Source organism: Phalangium opilio, unplaced genomic scaffold, assembly GCF_054372755.1.
Source record: "Phalangium opilio isolate 3A_F unplaced genomic scaffold, DU_Popi_V2 ptg000002l_1, whole genome shotgun sequence".
In the NCBI taxonomy this organism is placed as follows: Eukaryota; Metazoa; Arthropoda; class Arachnida; order Opiliones; family Phalangiidae; genus Phalangium; species Phalangium opilio.
In genome coordinates, this window is record NW_028324144.1 from 6,124,075 (window position 1) to 6,148,912 (window position 24,838).

General features: G+C 36.0%; 1 protein-coding gene across 3 annotated transcripts in view; it reads right to left on the reverse strand.

Moving 5' to 3' along the window:
• The window catches only part of LOC149718443 (cell adhesion molecule Dscam1-like), a 451,194-nt gene that overhangs the window by 126,038 nt on the left and 300,318 nt on the right, over window positions 1–24,838 (reverse strand). For all 3 annotated transcript variants that reach the window (XM_089845167.1, XM_089845151.1, XM_089845159.1), the window contains exons 12-19: window positions 22,266–22,445; window positions 20,093–20,243; window positions 19,752–19,903; window positions 17,117–17,248; window positions 16,780–16,980; window positions 16,644–16,714; window positions 15,133–15,370; window positions 10,660–10,752 (exon numbers count right to left, since the gene is read on the reverse strand). In XM_089845167.1, the coding sequence (XP_089701293.1) occupies window positions 10,660–10,752; window positions 15,133–15,370; window positions 16,644–16,714; window positions 16,780–16,980; window positions 17,117–17,248; window positions 19,752–19,903; window positions 20,093–20,243; window positions 22,266–22,445 (1,218 nt within the window). The remainder of the gene's footprint in view (window positions 1–10,659; window positions 10,753–15,132; window positions 15,371–16,643; window positions 16,715–16,779; window positions 16,981–17,116; window positions 17,249–19,751; window positions 19,904–20,092; window positions 20,244–22,265; window positions 22,446–24,838) is intronic.

Sequence of the window (24,838 nt, forward strand, 5' to 3'; positions counted from 1 at the left end):
AGAAACATATCATGTTTACGCTTATTGGCTATAGATGGCTCTGTTAGCGTCTCCATAAAACACACCAAATTTGGAAGAAATCACTTCGGTTATATTAGCACTTCAACCATCTTGTTTTCCCACCCTCATCGAGTGAATGTAATGAGCCGCTGACCGTATTTTCTTATCACCTTTTTAAAAAGGGTATGCTAGAAAAACGCTTCTCGTTTCGTCGAAGACGGTGTACTTTATTATATTCAGTTACATTCTTGAAAGGGGCCTAAAATTGCAAAATGAAACCCAATTTTCAACGCTAAAAGACGGTCCTTTCAAGATTACAAGACCCGTCTTATGGGCAAACCAATTTCTTTGAAGCATAGATTTAAGACGACACGAATTTTCTTATTTTTTTTTTGGTTTTCGAAAAGACAAAAGCCAATTTTCAATAGGCGCCTTGAACGGAATTTTTGCTTCATCCACGTTTTTGCAATCATTTTTAGATAACGCTAAGCTGTGCCACGACTTAACGCTAGGTTGATTTTATTGTTTCTCGTAAGTAATGTGGAATGTTGGCAACTAGATTTTATATTATAAATTAAGTATAAGTCTTTCTAATTAGATAAGGTTCTTTAAAGGTCAGCTCAAGTAAGACTAGGCGTTAGGGAATGGTCGATTATGGTGTACTTAACTTAAAAATCTAAATGAAAAAATGGGAAAAATCAGAAGTTTATAATAATTCTTTGGGAAGTATGATTCTGTAATGCTTTCTGTGAAGGCTATGCAGCCTGATGTACCGAAAAGGTAAGCAAGACACTGCTGCAGTGTCGAAAAATTATTCCCTTAAAATTTTAAATCTCTACAGCTTGCAATTCATTTATAGCGTCAACCGAAGGTAGTTCTAGCCAAATTTAAACCCACATATATTCTACACCCATTAGCTACCCACTAAAATAACGAACCAACCACAGCAGCATACTGCTCACGTCTTTCCCCCACGAATGTAATCCTGGGCCAACTTACAAGCACATAAGTAAAACAACCCTTGACAAAGCTGGTAACTTATGTTCCAAGAATTTAATTTAAATTTTTTTTACTAATTTATGAAAACAAGTTGGGAAACCAAAATAACCTCTCGTAGTCGAGACGCAATTAAAAGGATTTTCTTAAATAACCGTTGATGGTCGCCGCGTACTTCTTAATCCTAACGATGCTAGTAGAAGTCAACAAGACGGCCCAAGGGCTCGTAATAGTAGCCATATCGTACGAGTGAATAGCCCTTCTATACCCTACCCTAATGAGTGGATAACCCCTCTATACCTTACCCTAATGAGTGAATAGCGCTATCTTTTACAATGCTTAAATGATTTACCGTGCATAAAATCAGAGTGAATAGCCCATCGATTCCCCACTCTAAACAGTGATTAAATTATAACCGTATAAATTTACTTATGCTGTAATTCTAATTTTCCGGCGAATCGAAGAACAGATAGTTTTTAGTGATAATCCCCTCGATGAGTTTACAACATAGACTTATGCCGATGCACACTTATCGCATCTTATAAATTTCTAACAAGGACTTATGCCCAGAAACTTTTGAAAGAGAAAGTTTAGTTATAGTGATTACGCATTTTAGTGATTATCCCCTCGAATTACCTTTAGCAATGCTAAAATGATCAAACGCATAACGCTCATTTAACACTATGTTAGCTGTAGCTAAACCCACATTTGAATTAACCGCCAGAACGTTCCAGTCAAACATAACATAGATGACGATAGCTACCGAACGAGAACGAAACACATGAGGAGCGCGGTAGAAAAATCGTTATCTATTTAATTAGCACATACATAAAAAGAAAATAAATATAAAAACCCCAAACATACAAGTTCATAAGTATCCGACCCCACAGATAAAAATTCAAAAGTTTCCGACCCCACAGATTAAGAGGTACCCCACCCCATATCACCCCGACATTTTAGAGATAAAAATAAATAATAAAAAACTCGGAGTTTCTATCAGTCTCTATGGTTTAGTGGTTAGAACGTTTGTCTACTACGCCAGCGACCCGGGTTCGATTCCCGGGTCTGACCTGAAAAAATTTTAATTAAAATTAAATCTCTAACCGAGCCCAGTAACCCCTATGGGTGGGTTGTGGTAATATAAAGTTCCTTTTAAGCTAAAATCTGACGATAACGAAGCGACAACCCCGGCCACTACTACTACTACTACTACTACGACGGCTCGGGTCAAACTAAGAGCCTATCGTATACTACGATATGGCTAAAAATTGCTTTCTGCGAAAACGTTTGCTACGATTTGCCAACAGACACGTCCAGTGTAATACCTCTCCGTGACGTCTTCGTCACTCAGAGAGGTAACAAAAATAAGTTTTTTTGTAATTTATTCTTGCAATTAATACAGTAATTTAAGCTGATAATTACTAGAGTATTGGATAATGTTCGCTCTTATAGAGCAGCCGTCGATCACAACTGTAATGTCTCCTCAATAATAAAAATTACGAATAACTCAAGTACAGCATTGGAAGACATAACTTAGTAGAGAAATATTGTACTTATGACATTGAAAGTGCGGATTCAATCCATCCAACCCAGCTACGAGTAAGCTATTGTAAAGGATAGCCTATGCAGTACCTAGATCCGGGGGCTAAATTACTATTTACCCTTATTAAGCCATTGAAGTTCCGGGGACTCATTTACAGTACCTTTCTCTAGTTCTCAGGCGGCCTGTTTTGACTTTTAAACTCATTTGAATTTCCATTAGGTCAACACGAAATGGGCTTTCCTTCTTCCGCGCTGGCTGCTTGACGGAGATTAAAGCTCTTTGAAAATAAGGACACCCGATGGTGTGTCCTAGAGCGGAAACATCCGCGGAGCCGATCCGCCTATGTACATTGCCTTGCCTGGCCTGGTCAATAACGGTTGAAATTAAATTTCCCTTCGTCAAGCAAAAATAGCTGATAATTTCTCCCATCAGCCTTGGAAGGTTTTCCGTCATTGGAATTATGTAGAACACACTAATCCGACCCTACCGAATGACCTTTACGCGAGATACAGAATTAGCACATCACCAACGGAGTGCAGAACAGTTAACCGATTAATTGGACTTCGCCTACAGCAGTCTATAGACAGTGTGGACCAGATCAGACGTAGCCATGGCTCTGTCATTATCATTTCTAGCTTAAAATGCAGTGTCATACTCTGTGTCAGGGGTTCGGACATTCATCATGTCTATTATTTGGCCGTCTGCAGTACAGAATCAATTTACTCAAAATAAGTTTTAGTTATCCGATCCGTTCCACACTATGAAAATAAAAAAAAAGTTGACTGAGTTTAACCATAGAAATTAAGCACGTCTTAAATTAAAACTCGCCACAGTGCGCAATTTATCGATTTACTGATTCGTGACGTAATCTTGAATTTAAATAAGCAGGCTGGATTCGTGTATGTATGATGCTAAATTGTAATAGTGTGGACTCATGGGCAAGCTTACCGTAGTTTTGAACAATTATATGAAGGTTACATCACTTTACTAGTACCATAAAATGGCTATTCAAATTCTACATAAAATTCTTTCAAACGGAAAAAAAGGAAAGTAATTTGGTGTGAGAATGATCCTTTTAAACGCAGGCCCGACGATTTCCCGGGGCCCACAAACTTTCCCGACGACCCTGTTCAGAAACTGACGAATCAACTGTCTTCCTGACCTTTATTACTTATCAACTTAACAAGTCTGAACCCATTTAGAATTAAAAGACATGATAAAACTTGGACTATCTACTGATAAATAATTTCAGACTGTCTCAGGGCATAACATAAAAATCTTAGAATAAGCACTTCCTAAGAACTAATTTAATAATGATTAATTACATATCTTTCGAAATATGTAATAAGTGGACAACACTTTATAGTTACAGTATTTGTTGATAATAAACGGCCATTTTATCGAGCGCGTTTGAACACTATTATAGTGCCATCTAAAGAGTTATTTGAAAACATCGCTGATCTCCATGGTTATACAAAACAGAAAAGAGAGAAAACTCTAAGAGTGAGGAGCTAAAAATATCCCTTTTCTTACGTAAACGCGCGTCAAAGAGAATGGATATCATTCTGAAATATTGATATCCTAAAAGAGACTAGCGGCTGTCGTATCAGTCTCATATAGAATGCGAGGCTTTTCATTTTGAGTGACACGAAACTACGGGGTATTCGAAATATGTTCAATGAAAAAAAAAGCTAGACTAATTCAATCAAAGTTGCTGGCCCATGCTTCCAAGAACCTCCCTCATATCTCTTCTTTCGCTATTCATATTTTCATACGTTATTAATACTGGCAGAAACTCCCTGGAAATGGCCTTCTCCTCCTCATGGTTGCATGGTTTTTCCACGGATGTTTACATTTTAAATTCCCTGACTTTTCCAGGATTTCGAAGACCAATTTTATTTGTTTAAAGATGACTTGGACTATGGAAAATATGTACCAATATGAATTTCCCTGGTTTTTCAAGGCTTTCCCTGACAATCTTAGGTTATTTCCTTAAGCCGATTTAATTGTAATATAAACCAGAATGTTGTGTTAGAAAATGACTTGCACCAGAAGGGGATTATAGAAGGATGAAACTCTGTATCCACTTAATACTATAGTTATGTAACATGATGCTTCCCAGGCTCACCCTTTTTGATTGCTATCCTTCTCTTCAAACTTCAGATGAGCATCTCACCTTGGGGTGAATTCTAGAACTTTAGGCCCTAAATTCTCAGCAATCAACACAAAAACCTCGTCTTGACGTGGGACAAAACCCCCAAGCACACCTTGGCAAATAGTTAAGCGCTAATAGAGCAATGATGAGGGAATTTTTAATCGCGTACGTGATTCGGTTTAGTAACATTGATCCAAATATTAATATGATGTTGGGAAGAATAATGTTTTAATTACCCCGTTATGTGGTACACATCTCTCGAAGAGAAGTATAATATACTTTTGCTTATATCAAGAGCTTATTCTAGTGCTTTTGAAAGAACCGAATCAATATCAGAATCCCAGGCAATTTAGACTCCATTTCAAAATACCACTCTTATTCACTGACAATTCACACTCATTTTCAAAATATATGACCGCTGATATGACATTTGCCAAATCCCTGACTTTTCCAGATGTTCCCTTATTCCAGGCGCACTGTCAACCCCGGTTAGGTTTGACTTAAAATCAAATTCCCAAAACAGCCTTAAAGAGTAAGTAAAGACATTTTGACTACTCCTTAAATTTCTATAGAAATCATACATTTCTATAGATTTCAACGTCCTCATTCAGAATAAAATAAATTTTCACCAAAAATCCACTTCTAAATATTTAAAAATTAACTTCAAATATTGATAAAAAAAGAGGTGCTAAAATTGCCGCCAAATAGAATTGAATTTGTCTCTGCTGTCTGACGTCATAGCTTAGGGATTTAGACCGCTCTGATAGTAGTAAAATTGGTACTTTTCTTTCCATATTTTCCCACACGCGGGGTAACGCGGCGCTTTCGGCCCGGCCGCCCGGCATCGGTGATGTCAACCGATGAAGCGATGATGATCCCATACGGTCGCCGAGGCTTAGTGAGTTTTAACCAACTATTATCATTGCACCGGTTCCATTAGAACTCAAACTCAAACACTGTTTATTTCTTAACGTTCTAAAACACGTCCATCGTAGTTTATTTTACAAGTTAACTCCATAGAAGCGTAAAACTCATGGCGTCAAACATTGCAACTGCTAATGCGCGGCTATAAGGTGTGAAAAGGCTAATATTGAGGTTTAGTAGGAAACCGAAGCGGTGTGGGAGTTTTTCCACTAGCCGCGGTAGTATTTGGTAGTATCCAGTCAGAAATATTATCTTAGAAGGACTGAATTAGACACGCCTTCCCATAACAAACCAATGCATTATACCAGCCAATAACGGAGCCACCTCTCTTGACGTCAGATCTATATTGCACGTGTTCAATGTTTACAAAAGGTGCCTTTTCTAAATCTCGTTTTGTTTTCATTATAATTCAATAACCGCTCGTCAGATTTTTATAAAACTTTAGAAATGAACATTTTACAGTTCATATTTACCAAAAATGAAGGAATTAGCATTTCCAGGAAAATGTCTTTACTTACTCTTTAAATATATTTTTTTGGTAAGATTGCATGGGGTAGGTCAATATGAAAAGCGAATATTCAAAGCCAACCAAAATAAATTTAACATATTTCAGCGTAGCGATGATATATAGTAAGCTATGATACATACAGGAATGGCAATTCGGAAGCAATATATAGGCAGAAAATCGCAAATCAATAGTGTTCTACTACGGGCGGAGCGCATCCTTCAAATACCTTCTTCCGTTCGACAATAGAAAAAGTAATCATTCGATATTTTGACAATGTTCCTTCCTACTATATTGCCTTTGACGTCAATAAGAATTTGGGATGACAGGCAATCAACCTACCGGTCCTGCGCGTAGAGGGACATACGTGGAAAAGGAAATTCCACGGGGCAACCTTTGACCCTTTATACAGACTAAGGGAATATCTTGATGGTAAACAAGAACAAGAATAAATGACTAAACACAAAACACTTCAAAGATGACAAGTTATAAATAAGATTATCGACTTGATCATACGAAAACTGAAATTTATTTATTATTGATTTTAAAAGTTTTAGCGATCAGAACGATTAATGGATTTTGCTTTTGATTAATCGTAAAATTTGTGAAATTCAGCTTGTCGGTTAGAATAATCAGACTAATATTCGCACACCCTTATCAATTAGACCTCAAAGGTATACAGAGTATCCAGGCATTTAAGACTATTTCACGCTACATTAAAATCTTTCTCACATCTAGATAAACCAAAGGAGTGAACAAGAAAATTTATAATTTGAAAATAACCCTATAATATTTACTATAAGTATGAGTTTGCAATATGTTAATTACGGATGCTATGCAAAATTTAAGAGACTGCAGCTCCATCTTTGTTAAAAGGTCTTATTCTATACCTAAACAGAAAAGAGGCATGGCCTACTGTGATTTTTCTTCGGTAGAAATGGAGAATAATTTTAGGTAATGGTTTGTTTTCAGCAAATATTCCACCAGGGATATACTATAATTTATTAAAATAATAGTAGCAAAGGTTCCCGGCGTTGCCCATATTAAGGTGCTTTTGAAATGGTTTAAATGTACTTTAGTTGTCTCGTAAAGACTTTTATCATATTTTATGCCCGCCATTTCAAATATGGCCGCAGACGGTCCCTTAATCCATTAATAGACCTTTCCGGCTTAAAAAAAGGGGATAGGCAACTCTCACTATCAGAACTTACAAAGGGGTTTGATACATTGCCGTCTCTGCGCACTCTCATGATACAAAAAGACTACAGCGCAGGCGCCAAAAAGCGAGATGGAAGGCAATGTTATACCCCCATGTCTTTCGCTTTTAGTTAGATCAAATTGGTGTATTATATTAGCCAAAATACTCCAATCTAACTTTCTAGACATACTGGGATGGATAGGTGCGTACTCGACCCATACTTATTAATACGGTTATGTTTCTACGAACCGACATAGAAACTTTCAACCACCCACAAATATAATAAAACAAGTTAATTACGCATTGTGAACCGCATTTTAACGAGAAGAGCGGGCACGATGCGTACCCCGGAAATAAAAAACTAGAATGGAATTCATTCCAGATCGTAAATAACCTCATCCCTAATCTCTTATATGAAAACAAATTGTTAGCGATGAGAACGGACTGCCTAATTAAAGTTACCCTGCCCAAAATCTAATTCTGCTCGGATCTTTTCAAGAATAAAAACCAAAGCTTAGTCGGGAAAAAAGTTAAGGAAAAAAAAAAGCGCAATAAATTAGAGGCCCTTTTTCTAATATCCATTCAGTCTTAAAGGGAATATAACCCATGGGATTTTTCCTAAAAATTCCTTGTCGATATCAGGGATAGGTGTAATTTTAGAAGCAGGAATGAAGAAAAGAGTAATCTGGGCCCGAGTCAAGTCCTGGAAGGTATGAAAGAAGAGGCGGGTCATACGGACAGATGTAAAAAGGAATTTCGTATTTTACGCCGTCCCCGTCAGGAACGTCATCAAAAAGTAGTTTAAGTGAGCCATTAAGATAATTTAATTTTTGGTTACGTGTTGGAGGGAGGGGCTCTATACTGGGCTATGAGTCGGACTGAAGTAAATACTAACCGTTCTCAATTCCTGCATCTAAAATCACATCTACCCCTGTCGATAACAATATCTCGTTGAGAGCTTAGAAACTTCTTTCGGAAAGGCTTACTCTGGCACCAAAGCAAGCTGCAATAAGTGTTGTACTCCCTTTAAAATTCGTTGCCGGCAAAAAAAGGCTAACGTTAAAATTTTCCAGGAATCTTAATAAACGTTGCCAGCATCTTAATGTGATTCATGGCAATTTGAAGCGGAACGAAGCATGCAGAGCCATGGGGCTAAAGTATTCTCCAGCGGGCGCATATATATTTGAAGGATGCGTTGGGAACACCACCTTTCTTACATGTTACTTTAATTCTTGGGTAGCAACGGAACGGCTATCGGGCTCAACGATAGCCTCTCGAGACGTCTGATTAACGCTAGTCCATTAACTCCCTCTCCCCATCACTATCCACATCCCTTCTCTCCCACTGTAAAAACATAGCCTTTCCTAAAAGGGGCTGATGGTGGATAACAAGCGGGTGAATTCAAAATGAACGTTTCTCCATATCATGAAAAAATTCGAGCTTTACAGTAACACTATAATATACTCTACAAGAGCGTGCCTCCTGGCGGCGTATTTATAGTAGAGCGGTGACTATGGGTGGGGAATTTGTAGGAATTAGAAATGATCGCATACTGTGATCTAGATCTCTACCCGTAGCCTGGCTTGACCAAGGAAGTTAAATCACAGTAGATGAAGTTGCAAGGACAATTTCTGCCATCTATAAATTTGATACCGCAAATCATAGCAACAACAGTGCCAAAGTTAACGTTCTCACCTCGCCTACTAAAGTAATAAGACACTACGTCATACAAAACCCCGCCTTCTCACAAAATTTAAAATCTATAGATGTTGAATGTTCAGTTTTAACTTGAGAATTAGGTTAATAAATCTATCATTAAATTCAAATTAATATTTTAACGATTTTAAGGAATTCTAAGGTATTTTCTTAAAAAGAAAAACTTTAAATTTTTGGGTTCGTATTCCTTTAAAAAAACATTTCCTTTTGTTAAAATACTTCTTAAATTTGTATCAAAGTGAAGCATACCCTCGCATAAACTAAAAGAGCTATTCTAAATCTCTGAAAGGTTAAAACACAGATTAACTCTGCAATACCTTGGAATCGTCAACAATTTAATTCCTTTTGTTAAAATACTTTTTAAATTTATATCAAAGTGAAGCATATCCTCGCATAAACTAAAGAATCTATTCTATATCTCTGAAAGGTTAATACTCAGATTAACTAAGCAATACCTTGGAATCGTTAACAATTTAATTCTAGAGGCTCTTAATTTCGCCAAAGGCTTCGTCAAACAAGAAAATTAAAATTTCAGAGAAACTGTAAGCCTAGCTGTAGCTGATTAAATGTAAATGGAGCAAGATAACGCAACAAGCCCAAGAAAGTAACCTCGAAACCAAATCTATAACACAGTCAAAGCTACTCGCTTTTTCGACAAAAAGCTCAAACTCTTTAAAAAAATAAAATCCTGGCTACACATTAGGGTTCGTTGCACTTAATTTTCTTTGAACTCTCGAGTTAGTAGAGCTGAATTTAAGAAATCGTACGACATCGCTTAGCGTTCTAGAAGGAACGTCTTTCAAGTTTGGCGACAGAAAAAATAAAGATCACAGGTGCTTTTCCTATTTCATTCTCAAATTAGGCTTAAGACATTCAGTTTTTTTGTGAGATTTCGACTTAACGGAATTAAAACTTAAAACGTATGAAGTTCTACACGTTTTCTTGATCTCCTTTGCCGTAATGCTAAACCTTAAAATGGTGTACAATCTTTATGCATGCAGGGGTGGGGTCTATATCAAGCTTATCTTCCTTCAAATAGATCTGTAATGGGCATGCGTGAATTTCCAAGTGTTTAGTGCATCTGAAACGGGGATCAGTGTTTGCGCTTAATATAAACGACGGGTCGTTCAACGCTTTGAGTCATGTGACGTTGCCGATCACTACACCAGATAGTACTAACACCACTACTTCAAAATATAATTATTGACATGCCCCTACATTCCCTTAAATAAGGTTTGTCCCGAATTACGCAGGGTTCATACAAATTTTGGAAAACCCATTTCCGTGACATTTCCTGGTTTTTTCCCATGTATCTCCCTGCATGGATCAACTCCTGAATTTTTCTTAAAATAATGAATCTCCCCAAGTTTCCCTTGAATATTTGGTCAAAAATTTATACGTGGAAACACATCTCCATTAAAGTATTTCATTGTTGTTAAGTAATAGCTATTAATTGTAAAAACTCGACTTGGATCAATTTTTTCCTCAGAAGTAAATTACGCTTCAAATTTCTACTGACCAAGCCTTATGTTACATCATATAATGGGTTTTCATTTTGAATAACGAGCGAAAGATTATTGTTCGTCAATCCAAAATGGTGCAAGTGAAAAATTAAATTTTACCTGTTACTGGTGTTTCGTCGCCTGGTCCCCACTCGACTCTTGCAGAAATAGCTTCCACCGTAGATAAACGAACCACAGGAGGAGCAGGTGGGTCTAAAATAAACAAAACCGCATATACATTAATACCTTCATCTATTGGACGCTCTCTGGTGAAATTAGTAATATTATTTAAGGTGTCTCAGTTATCACTGAAATAGTATTCCTAACGCCATATGCCAACGGAAATTATACATGAATATATCAATTGGAACCATGTTTCTATCTACAATATTAAAAACGATATGATGAATTAAGTTTCCTTAATGGCTGATAATGAACACTAAGCGTTAAAATTTCCCGTTAAGCACTGGGAGTACCGCTATGGAGTCCAATAGGGGTACTTACCTAACGCGTAGGGCTCATTACGTACCATTACGGAAACCTTTTTTCTTGTATCTTCTTTTATATTGTAGATAGAAACATGGTTCCAATTGATAAACTAAATATTTTATGTGTTCTTTAGATTAATATAGAGAATGTTCTAGCCCGGTCTATGGTTTAAAAAATAGGAATAGGATGCATGAATAAATTTTCCTTCAGAGTTTCAACTAGGACTTTGGATCCTACGCGAAATCGGGACATGTAGCTTCGCGGAAGGATAGACAACATATTTATCTTTTAGCTTTTCAAGAATGGGTCGTATGATGCTGTGGAGCATGCGCCTATTATACTTTGTTTTAGGCTATTGAATTTTTTTCTTTGCGCAACGAATTTTTATCCAAACCGACTAGAAATATTTCCACGAAGTGAAGCATTGTTTGAAAGAACTATGTCGCCACGTTTTATTTATGGCCTCCAAAAACAACACCATTGGTTCTTACAATCTCTGTGATTCAAGATTCGTAATTAGAACGGGTTTACTTAAAAAAAAATAATAAGGAAATTACTTCTAATTTTTCATCGCCCGACGATTTTTTTTTCGTGTGATTTTTAACAAATAAATCATTCAAAGCCTCATTTTTAGGGCTTTTTTCCTGTGTGGAATTAATGACAAAACTAGAACAAACAAAAAAGTATTTTGCCTGACTAAAAATGATGGCAGAAAACCTACACTATCAAGATACGAAAATATTCCTGTCCAATAGTCGAGATGGAATTAAGACCAGTTTGTTTTCGTCTCAACGTACGATTAATCTGAGTAACTTCTACACCGACTGAAGTTAATCTTTGAATATGATTAAAATGAACATCGTTTAATCTGGCAAATTTTGATTTTGACCCACAGTCATGTAATGTTAAAGGAATGAGGAACAAAATATTGAAAAAAAATCACTTAGTAAAAGTCCACAATTGCACAATTGATATAATCTTTACATTGTGTCAATAACAATTCGGGCTAGAGGAATAAATTGATTTTAAGTAGAACTTAAAAAGTCTAGGGCTAGATAAACTGTGTTTCAAGAAAAATCTATTGACAGCGACATCTTGAAGAATATTCCACAGATATAACGTCTCTCATGTGTTTTAATTAAATAGTCACATGTGTCACTATGCTTAAAGTGTCAGTGAAGAGGTTCATATAGATTCTTCCGATAGGCGACACCGACATCCCCCAGTCAATATTTTAAAAGAACTTTCAACGAACTTGCAACTATTAATTAAATCCCAACAAATGAATTGATTTGTGTAGTTAAAAGTACTTTTCAAATGAAACTTTCCTGTTAAAAAATTACGTTAATTTTAAGTATATTAATTTCGAATGTTCAGACGTTGAGCGTATAATAAACGAAGCATCTCTCATGAGACGTCGGAAGTGGATTTCGACGTTATGAATTATTCCTTCCTCGCTACATTAAGACATGGCTCCCTGAATAGACCTTAATGAGACTGACTTCCAATTAAATATTCTGTATATGAGGCGTATTATTACTAATTAGCGGTATTCGGAATTTCAGATAACTAGCGTAAAATGAGTCTCTTCTATAACCAAGGCTTTACTGTTCTTTGAAGTCTCAAACTCTCCATTTCCTAAGATTAAGACATAATATAAATTCACTTTGCGTAGATTAGGTTTTAGATGTACAAAGCGAATAGCAGACGAGAAGCTGCATTAACTGGGTCGGAAGTACCATATCAAGCTTAAGTATAGGTCTATGCATTTCGCGGGAAGAAGTTTCGCTATGCACATATTAAAATTCGCAATTAATTTCCTAAATCTAATTATAAAAGGTGCCAATGCGTATATTTCATTGACCGATTTTTTAAAGCAAGTTTCGGCTGTGGTTTAGATTAAACAAATGTCGTTAGATGGCCCTATATTCTAGAGGTTAATTAAAATGGTTCTCTAAGCAGGGCAAAGTCTAGTTTTAACAATGCTCTCGTGGACGAATTCTTTTAATCTGATTCCTGCCTTTATCAAGGTAAAATTGGTGTTTAGAATTTACACAGCATGTTAGGGGAGCCAAAGGAGACGACAATTGATTTAAGACAGGTTTACAATTGATCCCTAATTAACTAAAACTGTTTCTAAATGTTTTACGGATGAATTCGATTAAAATCTATTAAAGGGTTATTCTCACAGCAAATTGATTTATTTCTTTTTTTTCATTTGAAAGTAGTTTATTAGATTAGCAGAATTTGAATATCCACTCTTCGTTTATCCTATACTTTTAATCCAAAAATAATAGTTCAAAAAGCGATCAACTGGCTATTGGCTCCACCCTTTTTGAATTTCCCATCATAGACACGGATCCGGCCTGCTTATTTAAATTCTAAGATACGTCACGAATCAGTAATTCGCTACCAGGCGTCATACCGCCATCTATGTAATACCGCATGAACAACCAACGCCAAGGCTTAAATTTCTACCTTTGCAGTCGCCTGTCTACTTAACTAATACTCTGCAACGTCCTAAAAAAACCACACCCACCAGCAAAAATTTTAAATGTTCAGTTTTAACTGAGAGTTTGCTAATTTAATAAAAATTGCTATCGTGTCAATTTTACGGGACCCTAAGCTATCTATTTCTTTTTAAAAAGAACCTCTTGATTTTAAATTTTCTTGTCTGTATTCCTTTAACCATAATTTCTTTATTATATTTTTAAAAAAGGCACACTTATACTTGTTAAGTTACTCGTGGCTGGTTGTATCTCGCGATTATGCATTATAGATAGACTTGGCGCATTAGTTCGATAGTGATGAACAACAGCGTTATGGCTGGTGCGATCCCTTCGCGAGGAGAATGCCCAGGCGCAGCTAGTCTTACATTCCTAATGAACTCCAGAAGAGATGAGAGTGGGGGGGAAACATTTATGAAACCTTTAACTGCCCCAAGCAACGTCTTAAATATGGCTTAGAGCTTGCCGAAACTCCTTGTTACATTAGATCACTAATTCCCCAGATACCTCGAGACAAATTTACAACTTTGGAAGAATCACGATGGAATTGAATCAATACATTATCATTCTAATCTCCAAATTTAACGGCCAGTTTCCCAGTGCACAGAGATGTTAAATTAGCGTAATTTACATAAAAAATGGTTGTTTAAAATTTAAATTATAATGAATTAGAAATAAAAACAACAGAGAGCTTGCAATACGTGATTCACGTTGCCTTCGAGCCAGAGAAGAACTATTTACTGTCTTGAACCATGTCTTATACTAAGCATAACTTCGCGGACGAATAGAGGGTACGGCGACAAACAGAATTACATTTAGCATTTTAGCACTACGAAATATACATATGATCATCAAAAATTAGTCGTGACGTCAGGGGTGACGGTTTCTACAACTCCTCCCCTATAGTTCAAGCAGAAAGCCCAGGGAAGCAATTTATGTATTACCGGTATTACTAATATCAGGGATAGATTTAATTTTAGAAGTAGGAATGGAGCACGGTTAGCATTTACTTCAGCCCGACTCATGGCCTAGTATAGAGCCCCTCCCCCCAACAAGTAATGAAAAGTTTAAATTATCTAATTGACTCACTCAAACTACGTTTTAATGACGTCGCTGACGGGGACAGCGAAAAATACACAATGCCTTTTTACCTCTGACGCTATGACCCGCCTCTTCGTTCATACCCCTCCGTCCCTTGGAAGGGGGTCCGGTACTTTGACTCGCGCCCAGATTACTATGTTCCCCATCCCTACTTCTAAAATTAAATCGATCCCTGCTAATATGAACCACGAAGTTTCTAAAACAATATTCAAAAATTAACGAATCGTGACTCTGCATTTAGAAAAAACATGCTTACGAAAAAACATCTCAGCCTAATAACTAAAAGATTAAAGTTCTGAATTAGGCCAATCACGCCTCTATCCATGATTATTCGTCCAAGATTTACCTAATCAATCTCAAACTCAATAAGATCGCTTTTCCGCCAAAGCGGCGAAATCGCTACCCAATTCCACATTATCCAATATAGTAACTAACGCTATTAGGGCCGTAGGGCCAACCACGTGACTCAATATAATTTATAAGATAGAATGCGTACCGTATTGCAATGTTTGAGCAATTTTATCATCCGAAGCCGGTCCAGATCCAGCAGAATTGAATGCTTGAACCCTAACGGCGTATTTCGTGAATTTATGCAAATTTTTCAAACGGTATTCTTGAATTGGTTGACTGGTGGCTTTCAAAGTCTTGTATTGTAGTTGTTCCTTGGAATCAAGTTCCTTGTAGCCCAGATAGTAGCCAGTTACTTGACCTTTCGGGTAGTCTTCGACCGGTGCCTGGTTAAAAAAAATATTTAATAACTTTAATTTCTTTAATTTTAACTGTGATCAAATTTAAAAAAGGTTATTAGTTTTTAAAGAATATTATTAAATTGCACTGAAATTTTTGCAATATTGCAAAATAAAAGAAAGTAATATATAGATGGGGATAATCTATAATATCGATCTGGGCAGCTAGGCTAGTGGCTCCATCTATATACCCCGAATTTGAAAAGATTTAAAATTTATCTTCATAATTGTAAATTGAAGATTAAGTTTCAGTAGAAAGTGAATTTCTCACTTGTTTTAAGTAAAATATAAATTCGATTAATTTTAAAACCAATTAATGCCAGTAATTTTGTTTGTATTGATTAGTCTTATTAGGTGCATCGTAAATCGACACTAAACACATAATCAAGTGTCCCTTTTGACTATTTTTCAGTGAAAGGTTCAGTCATAACCACCAAAGACACACAAATAGCTTCTTTAACAGGGTTGCCACATTATTTTAGGAGTATAAAGTCCACATTTTCTCAAGGTTTTCAATCACTATTTCCTTGACTTTCCCAGAACTTTAGTTTAGGCACACTTTTAAGTTTCCTGCCTTTCCCAGGAAAACTGAGAATTGGTTTTTAAACCGCTCTTGATTTTGTTATCTTTGGGACAAAGACTTGAAAGAGTAAAAGATAAGTGGAAATTTGGAAAGACTGAAGTACCAGATATTGAAATTTTTAAGTTTAGAGACATGGTTTTAAAAAAATTGCTGTTCTTCGTTTTTCACTAAAATTCCTTTTACACAAAATATTTTGTTCACAACCCTACGTTTGTCGGTCAACCTGACTCAAACCGCAACTTTTTTAATTATCTCTTTTATCCAAATTTAACGATCGAATAATAAGTCATTTAAACTTTTGACAAAAAAGGATGAACTATAAGGGAAGCGAGTCCCGGAACGAAAGTACAATATAAAGGGTAATAATTAATGTTTTCATGCTAACACCTTTCATACGAAAAGGTTAATGTAAAATTAGTGTTCTCTCCTCTGACGGGTTTTTTCAATATAAAATGTTAAGGGCAAGTGGAATTTTGGTGGTGAAAAAAGAAGACCGCAATTTTTCAAAATAAATTGATGTTCTCTAATCACATCTCTAAACTGAAAAAAATCAATGTCTGGGACTTTTATCATTCCATTTTGTTCACTTTTAAGCTCTCAAGTCTTTGTCCAACGAGACAGTTTTTATTAATTTTTATTTACTGGAAAGAAACTACCAAAATTTTTATAGATACCAACCTTCCAAGTGACTTTCAGTATTTGCGAGGACAGTGCTTCTATTGATATGTCAGATGGAGGAGCCGAGGGTGCTAAAATGAAAATAAAATATGTTAATTACAAATGTTACAAAATTTGATTTCCATCATTAACTTACCTTCCTCTAAGGTAGTAGAAGACACTATTTCGCTGGTTTTACTACGTCCCAAAGTATTTTCAGCAAAAACCCGAAAATGATAAGTTGTGATTGGAAATAAACCTTTGACATCCACACTAACGTCCGTCGGTGGAATTGTCAAAGACTTGACATCGTCTTTCCAAATTTCAGACTTCGTTTTCGAATCTTCCTTTGAATTTTCTGTAAAAAGTAAATCTTTTAAAAAACAGAACACATCACTCTTTGAGCTGTTTGGATCTTTTAAAATATCATACAAATATGATGGTCCAACACGCTCAAGGAACTTATTTGAAATACTTTCTTAACAAATTCATACCGGGTGCTAGTTGATATTGTAGAATATAACCGGTAAGAGGAGTGTTGCCGCTGAAAGGTTGAACCCACGAAACTGTCGCGCTCCTGCTTGTTAATCCTTTCACTTGCAAATCTTTTGGAGTGTCAGGCCTTTCTGTAACGTAAAATGTAAAATTGTCAAGTTTTGGAAATCGATAATTATAATGAAAGGTTGATAATGTTTGTCCTGACAACTTTCACTATACTTGCAAGAAAATAAAGTGTATCAATCAATGTAAATCGAAATTTCAAAGCAATTTATGAGTTGACGTACATTAAAGGAGAAATAAAATTGAATCGGAATACTATTTATATGGAAGAGCTCTGCAACTGGAATTGTGATAACTTGTTTATACGATTTATTCAGGCTTTGGTCAGTCAACCGTAAACCCTATGGTTTTGAATCGATTCTAGACTTCAGTTACGATTAATCTAATTGCGTTTCGAATAATTAAGAAGTGTTTCAATAGGCTTTCGATTATCTGAATCAGTTTGTAATAGAGATGCGAAATTCTAAGAGAAGTCATAAACTGCCTTCAGTTTCCCTTCCCAGTGCAATTATCGATCATAATAATGTAACGGTCTACGCCAAGAAAATTCCGAAGTATTGACTTAATTTTCGTAGAAAACTTCCTTTAACTTGAACTAATTAAAAATAAAACACGACGTTTAAATCAAAGTCCAAATGTATAGATCTAATAAACACAAACAACCAGCAAATTAAACTCGATCGATAACTGCAATCTTAAGTGTTGACTTAATTTTCGCAGAAAACTTCCTACAATTTAAACGAATTAAATATACAGTACGACATTTAAATCAAAGCTTAATTGAATACATCTATTTAATATAAACAATCAAATAAAACTCAATCGATAACTTCAAACTTCACTGCCAAACTCTGACACTAGATGGCGTCTTTTACTGAATAAAAGTCAATAATGAAACCCTTCAGGGTTACAGGAGGGAGTTCCAGCGAATCACGTCTCAACAACATAATATTAAGTCTCTTAACATCGACTAGAGCTCGTCGAACAACTAGAGAGAGACTAGGGAAAGAGGTCTATTTAAGAAAGGGGTACGTGGCTCGCAGACGTGTTTACTTATATCGAAAGTCGGCATCGTTCTTACACGATCTGTAAACAAATTAAACCTTTCGAGTATAGGGTAAACAAGAAGTCCTTTAAGCTTATAACTCGAGGCCTCAAGGGGTTTCGTTTCTTCTTGACGGGCGTGGAACAACCCATTTCGCCATACACGAAACTTATCCGAGAGATTGTCAACACCAATTTAATACGGAGCCCTTAATGGAGTCACGACTCCTTTATGACAGCAGCTACCTTATTTCCGGATCGCCTTATATCCGCTTAGCCAGTTCGCATACGCTTCGAATGACGCGAATTTCACGCACCGTCTAATAAACTCCTGGCTTAAAATACAATATACAGAATGGTTCATGCAAAAGCAAAGAATAAAAAATAAATAAAAACCGAAAATTAGAAGGAAGAAAATTTAAATTTTGGTTTTCCTAATTGTCAAAATTTCTCTATGGAACAGGGAAAAACTAGAAGTGACAAGGGTAATTCATATCTGTATGTCTAAACAGATGAAACTTTGTTATGATGGCGGGTACTCGAGTAAAATTAACCTTGGTAAAGACAAAGAAATATGTTAAATATCCTCTCTCGTCTTAAAAAATAACAGCGGCACTATAAAATTCACCATGTAGAATCAGAAGGTTACAGAGCGTTTCTGAAAGTTCTTTAAGACGTTATGGAAAGGGGCGACGTGTTCTTTGGGTGATTTCGAGTCGAAAGTGTTACCTGCCCTTAGAACCCCCTAAACAAGCTATGATTGAGAAATTTTCACATTCTCCACTTCATTAAATTAGAGTAAAATTTTTATTGAACAAACACTTGACGGAATTTCTACCCTGTCTGCCCTTCAATGAGGCCTTATGCGTAGACGTCTTTGAGAAAACTTAAGTGGTCGTCCCTTTTTCATTATGGATACGTGATTCCAAAAGTCGATATTTTTTAATGATCAATAAATGCTCTTTCAAACAAAAAGTACTGGTCTAGCGAGTAGCGAGGACCTTTCAACAATTACAACTCGATTTCCTAAAATTAACTAAACTTCTACCACGGTCAACGGTTCAAATAAATAAAACCAGGGAGATGTAGAAAATGAGTCTTATTGTAGGGCGAACTAGTATTCTACGCCACGAGTCTAGACCCCCAAAGGGGTTCTAAATTGGTTAAATTAGTTCCTTCTTTTCACGCAGGTTGTTATTTGTATATTGAGCAACTGTTCTGCGCCCTCTCCAGCAAATATTTTACTTATGTCGAAGCAGTTCTCGAACTAATCGCGCAACTACATCCAAGGGACACTTATTTCCTCATCGAAATTCTCACTAGAGGCCAGTTTGTAGTAGGAATTTGCTGGAACTCTGATGCCACTTGCCACGTGATAAGCGATAACCAAGTTTTCCCCGTCCCCTTTTCTCCCGTTTTTGTGAGTGTAAGATGACCGTTGTCACTCTAAAAATCGCCTACTAATTCAACTCCTGTTTTTACTCCTCCCTGTAAAGACTAACTTAAGAAGTGCGTAATATATACCTAAGATGATGACCTGTATGTTCTGTTCATCTTCCCCGTACTTATTTGAGGTCTGGCAGGAAAAAAGCGCGGAATCGGTTCTCTCAGCCGAACTGATAGTCATGGTTGACGTGGTTCCGTTTTCGTTCACTTTTTGGTCTTCGTTGTATCTGCTGGGTAGAAATAAGTTCCGAATCGAGCTTATTAATAAAAGAAAGGAAACAGGAGAGAGGGAAAGCGTAAAAAGTAAAAGTTTTAGGTTAGAATAAAGGACGGCGTATATTGATTAAGCCATTAATCCGCCGCTAGTCGATGAAAGGATTGGGCTTGGGAAAAAGAGGCCGATTCGTCCGAGCTATTACCTCGAATCGGGCAGATTGTTTTCCAAGCTTTGCTTGTCTTTGGTCCATCGTAGCATCAACGGTTGTTCTCCCAAAGCTTCGCAAGTCAACCGAAGAGTTTCTCCTTTCTTGGCAGTCATTGATTGAAACTTGGTGGCGAAATGAGCCGGAACTGTAAAAGGAACAGATATTATTTATACAAATGTTAGAAAAAGATACTATCACGTATCCCATGTCTGAGCGAACAAAAATTGGAACGCAAGATATAAATTTTATGATGTTTAATTGGCACCTTAAGCATTAAAACGCCACGTTGGTTTTTCGATGTCAAGCAAACGTAAAATCCAAAAATTGATTAAAAAAAAATTAAAAATCCCAAAAATGTTTTATTTTTTTCAAATTTTGTAATTTTTTTAATGCCTGGCCCTTTTTTCCAATAACACCCGAGTAGCCGAAGTCTTACTTAACTTAGAAGTGCAAAGCTAAAAAAAATTCATATGAGTTTAATTTTGCAAATATACGTTAGACCAGGGATAGATTTAATTTTAGAAGTAGGAATTGAGAACAGAGTAATCTGGGCGCGCGTCGAAGTCCCGGACCCGCTTCCCTTCCAAGGGATGGAGGGGTATGAAAGAAGAGGCGGATGGGTCATAGCGACAGAGGGAAAATGGAATTACGTATTTTTCGCCGTCCCCGTCAGGAACGTCATCAAAAGGTAGTTTAAGTTAGCCAATAAGATAATTTAAACTTTTCGTTGCGTTTTGGAGGGAGGGGCTCTATACTGAGCTATGAGTCGGACTGAAGTAAATACTAACCGTTCTCCATTCCTATCTCTAAAATTAAATCTATTCCTGGTTAGACTTTAGATAGTTGAGCCTGATTAGCAATAATAAATTGCAAATTTGCAATCATCACCAAAATTGGCCGTATAGTAAGTTTTTCCTTTTTACTACCAAGACTTGATTTTTCGGCCGTCTCGTACCCGTCAATTATAAAGTATAGAGAAGCGAATATATCCCATCAAAAATGCCTAAAGTTTAAGCTTAGTAATGGAATTTCACCCAAACCTATACCTATATGTTCTACCATAAATTTCACGACAACAATAAGTATGACGTTTCTGAGTAAAACATAATATCCGTCAAACAACGTATTTTTCAAAACCTTCAGCCTACCTTTGGTGTGGCAAACCCATCTTTTCTAGAAATGCCCGCCCCCAATATGTAACGTGGGAAAAAACCTACCATGCACATTCAGCACTACGGAGATGGGAAGTGTCATACTTATGGTTATCATACTACTTATATTTCTACTGAGGTTCCACTAATTAAAACGATCGTAATAAGGGGTGCGGGGATGTTCGGCGAACGCGGGGCATAATCTTAAATTAGAATTTGATATCCCGAGTTTTAAATTAAAATTGCGTCTTTTCAGGGGCCTCCGCCCAGTTACTGTGTAGCAACCATAGTAGTAGCATAAATGCATCACCATAAGTCTAACGAAATTCAATTTTTTTAACCCCAATATTTTCCGCGTCAAAATTGTTAATATTTAAAAAATTTGTAAATTCTAATTTCAAATAAATTGCTGTGAGGTTCTGCAATTATTAAAGGGTCTGTAATGAAGGCACTGATGGCTGGAAAAATTATTTTAAATACATCATAGTCACGTGACTGAGGAAAGGCATGGTTCAAAGAAGCTTAATTCGTTCTTTTTATAGAACAACCACTTCCGGGAATTGGCGCCGCAAACTCGTGAAAAGTCAAGGACTAGGCGTCAAGTGCCACTCAATGTGGAGTCTCTGTATCTTGGCGTCACACGGTGCTTATGACGTATTTCAAATAATTTTTACCCACAAACTTTACATTCCCTTTAAGGCACCTCTATTCATTTTTGTCATTTGTGATGCTTGTCTAAAAAAATTCAGAGATGTTATCTGTTGAACAGCTTGAACAGCCACGTTACCACCATGAAAAGGACACATAATTGAAGTGGATAGAGACTTAAAGATGGTGATAGACTTATGTTCGTAGTAATGGTGGTGAATACCCATAACCTCGTTAATTTTGGGCAGGGGGTGCAAGTAGGCACTTTAATCTATACCCCCGACGGTGAGCACGACTCACCGAACGATGTAACGAGTTTACGAGCAAAATAAGCTAATAAAGAGTAAATTTAAAAGCGATTATAGTACCGTGAACGCTGAGTTTAACAACGGCGCTGAGTCCAGGGCTGACCCCGTTGGTGGCTTGGCACATGTAATCACCAGCGTCCGTTGAAGTGACTTCTCGGATGATAAGCGATCCATTTTCCAATATCTGAACGTGAGGATTGCTGATGACAGTTTGGTAATTCGCCGATGCTGATTCCAACGCTAAATGAAACCGGGGAAAAGAGATGTCGGCGGTCAAAAATTATGAATTAATTTCCGAGACATTTCAATGAGACCCCGTTTTATAATAGGATTGCAAATTTCAATCTCGTAACTCACTCGCCCGAGAGATTTTCGAGAATAACTTCGTATTAAAATTCAAGCACGCATTGGTTTTAAGTGAGCGGGAAATTAATATAATATTTACGGCTAGCTAAGCTACCCGCCGTTGCCAGGATGTTTAAAGGACTGAAAACCAGGAAGAGTGTCCCGTCCTTACATGTATAGACACTTAAAAACTAAATGGTCTTTGGTCCCGCACCCAAATGAAATCTCTGCAAGATGCTTAATTATTGGTTGATCATGAAGATAAATGTCATGGGTTTGGACGTCCCTTAGTGGCTAAGGCTCGCAAGGCTTGTAGAACTCTGTCAAAGGGTTAAATGAACCTTCCCCTAGTGTTACTGTTACCAGTAATGCATGCAGGTTGGATAAATTTGAAAAAAAAAATCTAATTGTGACTATGTATAAAGAACAAACAAAGAACATTTTCTCCAATATACAATGCGTTTTTGATAAGTCTGACGTAATTTAAAGGGTATGTTCATTTGGGCGAATTTGAATAGAAAATTTTCCATGTCATTTGTAAGTCCGGGCCACTGTTTTGAAGTTAAAATTTGAGTATTTTAATTAAGAAAATGAAAGACGATGGTAATTTAATAAAAGAGTCTTCCCTAAAACCTTCAACAACTCGAAAACATTGACCAGGACAGAAAAATAGCATAACACATTTTCGACTCAAAATCACTCAAAGAACGTCCCCTTAATTTATGGCACACTTATCAGAAACACTCTGCACATGTTTTAAGATAAAGGACGTGTTTCATGTTGAGTATTTTTACACAAACAGTCTAAGATGTCGATTTAAGTGGTGAATTTAAACCATTAATTTAGATTACATTCATTGTAATCGGCTTCAGCGCTGACATATTATAAATTAAACATAGTCATTACACGACAAAAAACGAATACAATAATTTTCTTTTCCCATCTGTAAATATTTTATATTAATTCTCACTTTAAAAACAATTAGTGGAATTATTTTCCACAGTATTAATGATAACAAAGTAATATTAAATATTATATACCTATAGGTTCAAACGCGCTACTTTCTTCTTTACGCGATTTAACACGACGTATTCCTACGCATCAAGCTTTATCTATTTTACAAAGTAAGCTTGTGGATTACTATAGTTTTTGTATAAGGGTGTGTAACGACTACAATATTATTCCATTATATACCTAGCCTTAATGATTAGAGAGCTAGCCTAAGTTCAAATAATAATGGTTCTTTCTAATGGTCGTATAATTAATGTACCCTACTACATCTTACAGTACATCCTATAGTCTAGTCTATGAGCCGCTCTAGTAAATAGGCCTACTTTTAATTGCACCATTAAGAGGGAGGTACATGAAAGTTACTAAAGCAAAAAAACATAATCTTTATAAATACAACTTCTATATTAGAATATGGGTTGAGAGAAATAAAAGCAGAAGGGTATAATTGTTAAGTGAGAAGAAGGGAGCAGCCTAGGAGTGGTCGTACAATGTTTGTCCATTACGATTCGTGTAGAGAGTCTCAGTTTGATTAATTGAAAAATCTAATATTTTAGAAATATCTCTAGAGTAATAAAGAATATCGATCCGATTAATTGAAAGCTTCGAAAATGGTTCTATTAATTAATTTTTTTAAATCTGAACTGATTGCGTAACTTATCATTCAAAGTTATTTTGTATTTCAACATATTTCCAGACAGAACTATTTCTTCTAGAATATTTGATAATTTCTGATTTTTTTGGCCAATTGCTTTGTGAAAATGATATTCGAATTTACTTCCATTAATCAAGTAATTCATTCGATTAATCAAATAAATTTTTCTGTTAATCAAATGATGTTTTCGAATAATTGATTGGTAATTTCAATTAATCGAATGGATGTTTAGAGTAATCAAGTGAATTTCTCGATTTTTTATAAATCAAATGATGTTTTCGAATAGTCGGATGGTAATTTCAATTAATCAAATGGATATTTAGAGTAATCAATTGAATTTCTCGATTATTCAAATCAATATTTTATTAGTCAAATGATGTTTTCGAATAATTGAATGGTAATTTCAATTAATCGAATGGATATTTCGAGTAATCCAACGAATTTTTAGATTAATGAATCATAATGATAATCAAATAAATGAATGAATGTTTCAATTAATAAAATAACTTTTCTTATTAATCATATTTACTTTTTCAAACAATCGAATAAATATTTTAGATTCATCGTTTAAAACCACCCGTTCGATTAATCGATCAAAACACCAAACAAATAGAAATAGTACAAC